The sequence below is a fragment of the Varanus komodoensis genome, unplaced genomic scaffold, assembly GCF_004798865.1.
Source record: "Varanus komodoensis strain SLA01 unplaced genomic scaffold, ASM479886v1 scaffold14_1, whole genome shotgun sequence".
Taxonomy (NCBI): Eukaryota; Metazoa; Chordata; class Lepidosauria; order Squamata; family Varanidae; genus Varanus; species Varanus komodoensis.
The window spans coordinates 24,021,964-24,032,921 of record NW_025335438.1 but is presented as its reverse complement, the minus strand read 5'-3'; the positions used below and the strand labels follow the sequence as shown (position 1 = coordinate 24,032,921).

General features: G+C 43.5%; 1 protein-coding gene across 1 annotated transcript in view; it reads right to left on the bottom strand.

Annotated features, from left to right (window-relative positions):
• Positions 1–5,042, bottom strand: part of KCTD1 (potassium channel tetramerization domain containing 1) — a 100,095-nt gene extending 95,053 nt beyond the window's left edge. The window contains exon 1 of the mRNA XM_044424393.1: positions 5,010–5,042. Coding sequence (XP_044280328.1) covers positions 5,010–5,018 — 9 coding nt within the window. The 5' untranslated portion in view covers positions 5,019–5,042. The remainder of the gene's footprint in view (positions 1–5,009) is intronic.
• Positions 5,043–10,958: the final 5,916 nt, after the last annotated feature.

The following is a 10,958-nucleotide window of genomic DNA, read 5'->3' as shown; positions in this document are numbered from 1 at the left end:
TGTAGGACTTTTTTTTCTGTAAAACAATTATAAAATCATGCCCTTAGTCTCTCCTGCCTCCAGAATCACCATCTTACACAGCATGGAATACATAATGTATCTAGAAGTGGTAAAAGCACCGAAGTAAATGTATGTTTGTTTTTTTAGATTGCAAACTTATTTGGCATTGTGCAAACTCCAAGATTAGAAAGAACTGTAAACACAGACAAATCTTAGTTATGAGAGAGACCTCTAGTGTGTGCTAGAACATTTTGTGTCATGCTTCAGGCATAATTAATACACCAAAAGCACTGCAGTCGTTTTGAATACGTGATATTAAATTTCAGTAAGTGTCTCTCAGAGTGAATTAGTTTTAAATGTCCTCCTAAGTGTGTGGTTTAACTCAATTGGCATCAGTTTGAGGCTGAGTAGAGGCTGGGCAAAAAACTGGCCTTCATTTCCAAAGCTTCTGCATTATGTCTGATCAGTTTCCATGATTCGATTTTATAGCTGAATGATCAAAAGGTCACCAGCATTCTAATTCTTGCATACAAACCTTTGTGTTCAGGATCATAAAGAACTTGCCTACAGTTTCTTGTATGTTTGCCAGATCAAAAAATGTCAAAAATAAAGTACATCATAAAGCGATAGCATTTGTTCCATAGGTTACTGTGGTGTGGGGTCTGAACTAAGTGGCTCTCATAAGGGCCGCTAATCATTTAAAGATGGCAAGACCTGAAAGAAGATTGTGCCCCTAAATCTGAAATAAACTGGTTATGATCCGTATCAAGAAATAATCTAAACTGCAAAGCAGCACAAAGTTCCAGGCTGACTAGAGTGCTGCACAGCAACCGCACCCCTTGGGGACCAGTGTTACATTGCAACTTTTTGTTGCAAGTGCCATAAACACGTATACATCAACACTTCCGAGTGTACAGAGTGCTTGATCATACATTCTCTCCTTGTAATCCTTATACTCCTTAAGACAGGGGCAGGCAGAAAGTGGATCAGGATCTCCTGCAGTATCCCTGGGTGATTCAGAGTAGATCAGCAAGGGTATCTAGCTTGCACTGGATTGACAATAAAGATAAGACAAAGCCTTTCCCCCTCCTCTGCAACTGGGTTGCTGAAATCAGGTAAGGAGAATAGGAGGAATTTGCATGTGAAAAAAATGTGTCTCAGCTCCAGCTTGGGTACTGGAAAGGAATTGTTGGGCAGACCAGCTGTTCAGAAGAGGCACTTTGCTCTACAATTAATTCTCTGTCCACTCTTGTTGAGCCACTTTTAAACTCAGGTGATGATTCTTGGGATTCCACGGAAAAACAAAATAAGCTTCCACAAGCCTGAAGTCTGCTGAATACTGCCCGAGGCAAGCACTATTTCCTCCAAACTGTAGAAGGGGCATGTGTAATCTTTAATAGCACTGGGCTGGGCTCTCAGGCAGGCTGGGTTCTAATACCCACTCAGCCATGGTGACTTTGGGCCAGTCTGACTCTCAGTCCAACCTACCTCACAGAGTTTTTGTTCTGAGGATGAGGATGAGAATGAGAGGAGGAGAATCAGTGTAAGGTGCCTTGAGCTCCTTGGAAGGAAGGTGGGATATAAATATAACAAATGCATACATCTGAAAACTTGCCTGATGCCACTTGGTGCACTACAGAGAGAAATGAGATGCAAACCAGTTCAGTTGCAGAGTACAGTCAAGCAGCCATTATGCTACACAGAGGTACAAACCCTCAGGCCCCAATCCTTTCCAACCACCAAACATTTGGTGGTGCCCCCCCTTCTCCACCCTATTCTGTACATTTAAATGCCTAGTATGTTTATAGGTTTCCTCCACCCCTTTTGCCCTTGGTATTTTGTGCACTCCTGGAATGTGGGGTCCCTCCAAGAGCTTCTCCAAAAAGGAATTGGCTCCTTTGGCTGAAAAAGGTCCATTATCCCTGTGCTACATCAAGTATGAATCGTTCTTTGTTATTGCATGTTGCAGAGTTGAACCCAAAGACACAAATGGAGGGGGGAGCAGGACTGGCCCAGATTAAACCCCACTTGTTCAGTAATGCTTTGCAGAGAAATAACAGACCTCTGTCAACAGTTTTACTTGTTGAACTAACCACATCCCCTGACCATACCCAAATCGAAACATACTAGAAGATATAAACATAAAGAAATGGTCTATAACCAATGTCAGAAATTGATTATTGAGTTTAACATTTTATTCATTAACTAACTGTTGTTATCTATGCATTTTTGAAGTTCCACTGAGTTTAGTGGGGCTGACTCCAAAGTATCTTTGTACAGTATTGCAGCTTTAATTTTGCAACTGAAAACTATTCCAAAGTACATGCATAAAAGTTATATAAACAAGCATGTACTATGCATTTATGAAAAAAGCATATTTTAGGTGTATTAGGAAATCCCCTTCTCCTTCCCTCCTCTATAGTTTGTTGTTTTTTTTCCCTCCCACTTTCAAAGTAGGACTCTTAAGGAGTCTAACTGCTGAGAAGGTAAAAGCCATTTTCCTCATTTTTAATTTGCTCAAACAATCCAAGCATGCTTGGTACCCAGAGGGTATGCTCAAATAAACTTGTATGTGTCTGCCAGCTTTGTTGATTGAAACCAGAAGGCGAACATTTCTTAGAGAATGGTGATGTTAAAACTGTTCTCTTTCTTCCAACAGAAAGGGAAAAGCTAAAGAAAAAAAAGTTAAGCAGTCTTGTTTGCAAGTAGCTGGTTTGGATGCATTGAAGAAAGGATGTATTTATTTCGACTATACCAGTTTTTGGACTGATTAACTTTTGCCCACTGTGTTGCACTGCTAGGGCATGGAATGCTCTTCAGCCTCATGTTGTTCTTGGCACTGGGAACCTCCATCCCAAATGCCCATCTTTTTCCTCAACATTCCCATGTAATGTCCTTTAGTTTCTAAATGGACAAAGCCAGCCTAGATTACTTTATGGCCCCAAGCAGTTGCAAAGGATCATGGATCATAGGTTACATGCTGTACTGCTCGCTCTGGAATTATAGCTGTGGCTTGTTTGCAGAACAGGGCATATATGAATCCAATATTGCTCCAAACCCATACACTTCAGAGTCACTGGTTTGAAACAAGTGTGTTTTTAAGGTTTGTGTAAAGAGTGCATGGTTGTGTGTATGTTTGTTTCAGTTTCAGTGTCCATCTCATTCACATGTTGGCTTGCTAGGATTAAATTCTAGAATCATAGATCAGCCTTCTCCAACCTGGTACTCTACAAAAGTTTCTGAATACATTTGCCAGCATTGCTCAGCACCAGCCATGCTATCTGGGGCTAACTGAGCTGAAGTTTGACTTTTGGTGAATAACAAGTTTGAGAAAGGTGCTGGAGCTTAAGCCTTCTGGAAAGGCTGCCACAAAATCTCACAGGGGCTAGTTGTGCTTTACATCCTCCAAAACAACTCTGAACATGCTCAGGAACCTTCATGGCAGCTAGTCCTGACAGTCCAGCATACTAATAGCGCAATGCACAGATTTAGAAATAAGTTCCAAATGTGGTGAATACTGCGTCCTATTTACTCCCACGGAAATAACAAATTATTTGCAATTCACAAGATTCCATCCTGGCTGATTTATTAAATTGACAGCCTGCGTTGTCCCCTACAACCAAAGGCGGCTTACATAAACATCATCATCATCCCTATTTTATCCCTCTGGTTAAATGTCCCAGCGGTTCCCACCCACCCATTTTTGCGACTAGTTTTGACAATACTCATTCCCAACCCCAGCAAATTCTGCAGAAACCCCATGGATAGGCAAGAGGAGGGCTCTGCAGCCCGCGACTAGAGGCAGCCAGCGAGCCGGAGCCCTTGCCAGTTTCTGGACGAACCATTTCTGAATCCTCTGCTCGTACTTAAGGCGAGCAGATGGTGGTTTTCAAGGCGAGGCTCTGGCTGCTCAAAGAGTCCGGCGAACAGCGCGGGAGGGGACACGGATCCTGACCAGCAGCGGGAAGCTCGCTAGCGCCTTAAGGAGCCTGGCCAGGGGAGGGCGGCCGTGAGTGCCGCGCCAGGGGGGAAGCGAGCCAACCAGCGCCTCCAAGGCAAAGCGAGCGGCCCCGCGGAAACCCGATGCCGCCGTCTGGGGGCAGCGGGAGCGCTTCGACCGCCGCCCGCTTCTTCCACCGCGACCGGCAGCTGCCAGCGCGAGGGGCCACGTGAAAGCGGGAGAGGGAGGGAGCGAGGTCATGGGGGAAGGCCGGGCCACCCCTTCGCACGTGCGCGGACGCAAGCGCGCCCGCGCCAGCCGGCCCAGTGGGGAAGGTGCCTCCCTCTGCAACAGAGAAGGCGAGCGGCCCTGGGGGCAACAGGCGAGCACACGCGCAGCTCTCACACATAATGGCGTCTCTCTCGCGGCCAGCTGGGGCGCAGAGCGCCGCCAAACAATACTAGCCCAGGCTCAACTCGCGAGCTGCCCCCACCCAGTCCCGGCCGCCCAGCTCCCCACCCTTCCCGCTGCACTCTTCCAAAAGAAAGGAAGGCAGGCAGGCAGGGAGGGAGGGGAAGCAAAGCACCCTCAAGCCCGCCGGGAAAAGCAATCGCAACGGGCTCATTGGAGCGCGCGCGGCAGCTTGGCTAATTGCGAAAGCAGAAGCTCATGGCGGCGCAGCACAACGGGGTGGATTGGCTGCCCCCCTCGGAAAGGGGCGGCGAGGAGGGACTGGGTTGGGTAGGGAAAGGGGAACGCTTCCAAATCAGTAGCCGTTTGGACGATGCGCGTTCCTTGTTCGGCTGAACGGTTGCGATGGAGGTTGGCGGGAGGCTTTGCCAAAGGCGCGTCCCGGTTCCAGCCCAGCCCGCCCGCGTCCGCTCACACATCACCCCGGTTCCAGTGAACCGAGAAGGGGGGATTTGCCAGGCCCGCGTCTCGCCTTGCCTTGTGTTTCGAAGAGTGTGCGGCGCTCACCCATTGCCTAGCACATGCGTAAAAGCGACTTGCGCCCAGAGTCCCAGCCAAACCCTCCTTCGCAAATAATAACAAACCAGCCAGATCTTACCTGAAACATTGAAGCCACAGAGTGTGCGTATCTCTCTTTTTCCAAGTACCCCTTCTCTCTCTCTCTGTCCCTCTCTGTGTGTTTTTGCCTCCCCACTTCCGATATTTCTCTCTCCCAGCAGCGATCTGCTCTCTTCGCTATACCAGAGAGAAATGCAATCGCTTGGCTAAGGTAGACAGAACAAAATACAGAGAATAGTTGCTCCAGGGGCTTTGAAACCCCTCAAGGCAAGGATCAGGATACAATTAGCTCATGTCTCTACCTCCAGTCTAAATCAATCTCCAAAATAAAAGTTAAATTAAATTAACTGATCACACGGGCATAGAATTGATCGCCTTTAAAACGTGCATACGAATATATATCCATATAGCATGTAATTTCCTCCCCCAGATTTTTTTTGTAGAAGAAATAGTCTCATTCCAGCCTCCAACTTGCTTTTTACTCTCCTCTTGCAGAGAAAAGCTGATTTTAATCGTTGTGATTAGTTTTGATGTAACGTTTCCGCAGGCGATTTCTGCAAATGGATGGCGTGTTTCTTTGCCAGAAGAGGGAAAAGCAGCAGATGATGATAATTATAAGGATTGTTGGTTGTTTCCTTTCCTTTCCTTTCTTCTTTCTTTCTTTCTTTAATGGTATTTAGATCTGTCCCTACACTTTCCCAAGTTGACCTGGGGTTGTCATTGTAGTAAGGTCGCCAACTTGTTGATTAGGATGCCCTCCTGATTTGAGTAAGGGATACGTGATAATTTGGCAAGGGAGCAACACATTTTCTGTTCCTTTGGCTATATAACTTCCCAAATGACGTGTATAAAAATAAGCACATGGAGTCTGCTTTGCCCCAATCAAGTCTGAATCAGTGCCTGGGGGTGATACACAAACTCATTTCAAATGTTCAACCATGCAGAATTGCAAAAAGATTGAAGGAGTTCCACTGCATTTTTATTTTAAAACAGTGAAATAAAAAAGAAAACAAAATCCCTATAAACCCACCCAAGAATTTACTGTGAAAGCTCATGTGACCTTGTCCCCAATTGTGGCTAACTTTCTCCAATTATCTAATTAAAGTGAGAGTCCTTCCTGTGCATCCAATCTAACAGGATGGCATATTTTAAACTCTCCTCTCCCTGGGGACCCTACTTTTATTACTCAAGAGTAAGTCTATTGATTTCAATAGGACTAATTCAGTGATAATGATTTAAGGTATTTTGACAGGGAAGACTGGAATCGATCTGTAGATTGAAATGTAAAAACAAAGCAGCTGCAATAAACATTTGATTTTAAAATGGTTCTATTTTGTATTCTTTATGCGCAGCATTCACATGTGTTTCAAATAGCTGGATAAGTGAAAATGTCTCTGGACACATTATGGGGAATGATTGGCTTTTTGTTTTTTAAAGCAATAGTATATTTTGTTATAAATCCAAGGATCGCCTTCCATTCTTATGGCAATGCACTTCTTCCCTCACTGCTTCTCTCATTAACTGATTCAAAGACATTTCTTGTAACCAGTTTCAAAGTCAATGGTACCTACTAAAAAGTCCTGAATAGAATCAGTCAGAAGATGCTGGGCCGTACAAAGTACAGTAGTAACCAGAAGTACTTGGAAGCAGAAATGTGTTGGAGCTGTTATGAGCCAGCACTTACATTGTAGCCCAGCTTTCAATAAAATGTATCAGAACACTTCTGAAATGGTTAAATAAAATTATTGGGAATGGGAAGATTTCCTACTCCTAAAGGCAGTTTATACATAAAAAAACAACAACACAAGCTTAAAAATTACTAGTTCGGTGTTTTGATTGTGCAAATTGACCAAGTTAGTGATTTTTTCGTAAGGCAAAATTTCATACAAAAAGGGTCTGTTTGCATTTGTCAGACATGTCATTATTTGTATATCTATTCACAGTTAAATGTAATACATCCAAAGAGAAAGTTGTTAAGGATATTCATTCATCCATTCAGTAAAAGTTTTCTATCCCGTCCCTTACAAAAATTTTGGGATGGCTTACAATAAATAAGTAGAATATAACAATATTGGATATTCCAGTATGTCACTGTCCCAGTGCATGTGTGGCAGGGCATCCTCTAGCCTTAGTCTTCTTGGCTGGATTTGAGAATGGTGCTCTGTGTGGGGGGGACTTTGACTCAGTTCCTTTGTCTCCACCTGCCGAGATTCAGACTTAGGGCAGCTTTTTCCCTCTGCAAGGGTGGGAGACCCATTACGATGGTCTATCCCTGGAGTAGAATAGAGAAATGACCCAGGTTGATTCCACAGTTGAATTCCACAGTCTGGTCCAGTTTTATTGGATGAATTTCGGTCAGCACAGCTCAAGAATGTGGACAAGGTGCTTGGACAGGTTTGTGCAACCACTTCTGTACTGGATTCTTGCCCCTCCTGGTTTATAAAAACCATCAAGGAAAGGATAGCTGGCTGGGCCAGGGAGGTCATCAATGCCTCTTTGCAAGAAGAGGTCCCATGCTGCCTTGAAGTGGCAGTGGAGAGACCACTGCTCAAGAAAGCCTACCTCAACCTGGAAAAGTTGAACTACTAGAGGCTGCTAGCATATCCTGCTTTCCCAGGCAAGGTTCTAGAGTTGCCGGTCAGCTCAGGAACCCTTAGATAAAACTGATTATCTGAATCCATTTCAACTGGGGTTCAGGCCTGTTTTGGAACAGAAACAGCTCTGTATGATGACCTATCCTGGGATTGAGATGGGAGTGTGGCCCTGTTGATACTGCCGGACCTGATACTGATGCTCTGTTGATATGATCCTTGACAGCTTTTGATATCATTGACTGTGGTATCCTTCTGGAGCATCTGGCTGAGGTGAGTGGGAGACAATGAACTGCAGTGGTTCTGCTCCCATTTGGGGAGCCATCTCCAGAAGGAGGTGTTTGGGGAATATTGTTGAGCCCCGTGGATTCGCCAACGTGGAATTCTTCAGGGGTCTGTTCTGTCTCCCATGCCATCATTTCAGCGCCAGGTAAAGGCAGCCAGCCCTCTTTGCAGAGACCTTAAAAGACCTCCCTGGTCTTTCAGGGGTCTGACACAATTAGCAAGGTGCTTTTCTTTTATTCTTGTCCAAGTCTTTTTAATTTTTAAAATGTTTTATGCTAATTTAAATTGCATTTAATTATTGTTAATGTCTTTATCTATCATATTGTTTTTATACTTTTTTGTAAATTGCCCAGATAGCTTTAACTATGGGCAGTATAAAATGTAAATAATAATAATAATAATAATAATAATAATAATAATAATACCACCATCTCAGTGGGCAACAAGCAAAGGCAAGCCAGAAAGAAAAGTGCTCAAGAGGAGATGACTGAAGAAAGTAAGCCAAGATGCCTGCTGCCAGGAAAGCACTGGCTATCTTGAAGCCAACATTCTTTCTGACCAAGGAAATCAGAAGCTTCAGAAAGGTTTTTTTGGAGGGCAATTACATGCTGGCCAACACTCTGTCTCCATCTGTGATAACTCATTACCTGGATATGGAATCCATCACTCACAGTATCCCAGATGTGGTCTAACCAGCCAACCAATTCCAACCACTCTTTCTGTAGCCATATCTTCTTGACTTTTGATAGGTTCTTTCTGCACAATCCAAACATTGTCGTAACTACATTTAATTTAGTGGGATACTCCTACAAGCCCTAATCTAGCATCTGTACCACAATATTATATTACTACATCATAGGAAATGCAATAGTGCACGAAACAGTAGAAGTCCTCTCCCACGATGCTATCTATATTCTTCCTGCCCAGGTTTCACAAGTTCTCCAGCTACTTATACCTTTCAGAATTCACAGGTATTCCAGGGAGCCAGCTTTGCCAGACAACTCCTTCTTCTGACTAAGGGTTTGGCTGGGCTGAAAATTATTCCTATAACTGGCTTGGCTACTAAGGAAATAGTCACCCCATATTCCATTTTCTCTGGGGTCCCTGAGAGTGCTTTCAAACAGATGGCTTCTAGCATTAGCAAGCAAATTCACTGTGTGACTATTTTGCATTTTCTTCCCTAATAGATTTTTTTTTATCCTGGTAAGAAAAATGAAAGAAGTGGAAAAACACAAGATGGATACAAATTGAAGCTGTCCCTTCAACTTCAGTGCAATTCCATGAATGAGTCAGTTTAATTATGCAATAAAAGCCTTGGGTTGTACTCACTATTAGTCTAATTTAACTCTCATTAATTTCAGTGGATCTTCAACATTAAGTAGAACTAGCACTGGATGCATCCCATGGTCTGAAAGGACCCATCCAGGCATACATGAGATTATCAGTTATCTTCAAATTAATGAGAGGTAAGTTAGGGTGAGATCCAGAGTGCTTCTAGGTGGAGAGCTCCTAGTGATAACAATGAGAAGGCATAGTGCAGTTCTTCCATCTTATTTTCTCTTTAATGGCATGGAAAAAAGATGACTAACGTTTCAAGAGAACATGGGAGGGTCATAAGTAGAATATATCATCATTTGGATCCCCCCTATTATGAGCCAGAGTGATGGTGCCATCAAAACTTCATCTGGAAGCATCCATTATAATTTGCTAAGCGTGGGTTGTGAACTGATGTCTCCCTCCAGCAACCTGTTGCCTACAATGCAACATGGGCTGCTCTGAAAATTATTCAGAATGGGGGGGGGGGTGCACCAAAGGATGACAAAAAAGCACATGATATTTGCTCACTGGACAAAGCAGCAGCTTCATCTTTAGGATGACATTTATCCTCCTTGAACTGGTCCTGGGACAGCTTCATTTTACATGTGCTTACTCTTTTTGAAACTGGCAAGATGCCTGGGTTAAGCATGAGCTCTTGCTGGAGATGAAAATTTTGGTCCAGTCTCTATTAACAATGCTAGTGCTATTATCCAAGAATTAATTTGCTTCCTGTTGGCAGCTTCATATCTCAGTGCTCTTATTAACTTTCATAGTGTTGTAATCAGGGATATACTTTACCAGGGGGTGGGGAGGGAGGTGAATTACTGAAAACTGCATCCCACTCTATTTTGTTTGGCATTGTTTTTGAAAACAAAAGGTTTTTTCTTTTTTTTTAAAAAAAACCCTCAAAATCTAGGCCATGTTTGTGGACAATGCATATCTGAAGGAAAGTTAATAGCCAGTTTAATAAGCTCAAACTGAGAAAGGTATTTGGAATTTGGGTTTGTGATCAAAGTCTCATCTGTTTCTAATTAGCTCATGGAAAACCAAGACATATTATTGTTGGTGTCAACAGTCAAGAAAAGGGCAATTTTATCTTCTGAAAGGACATCATATAGATACTAACCAGAAGAACCTGACCTTGAAAGTTTTGACTTTACCCATCCTTTAGGGAAATGACCATTAAAGCTTTTTTCATGAAAGACATCATGTCAGTCTGACTTCTGTTCCAAGTTCTGCTCCAATTGTCTGTCATGCTCACCCCTCTCATCATCTCTGATTTAAAATATATAGCAGCTAACCAGAAGAATGAAAACAATTGCCTGTATTGCAGAATTGATCTTTTGAATGCTTAGGGTACAACCTTACGCATATTTAGACAGAAAAAAGCTGTACTCCTCCCAGCATGCTTCAGCCAACCTGTAGGATGCTGCACATTTTAGGACTTCTGTCTAATTTTGATTGTTAGAAAGACAGGCTCCCAACCTCACAGAGAGAATGTCATTTCCCCCCATGGACCACCATTCCTGATTTCTGTCTAATGTATACAGGAGAGTGCTGTATTGGGTGGTCATTTAGTTCTTCTGTACAGTCCACTCGCTGACAGTGCTATTCACTCATTTGGGGAAACTGAATCCAGGCAGATCCTTCTTCACTAACATGATCAGGACTGTCCGAGGTGATCTCACCAACACAGTAATTAAGTAGAGTGGAAGAGATTTCCTCACAGAATGGAAGTGGGCACACAGCCTGCTAATGTGGGAGATGCGGTCCAGACAGGGCACATTTCAGTGTTA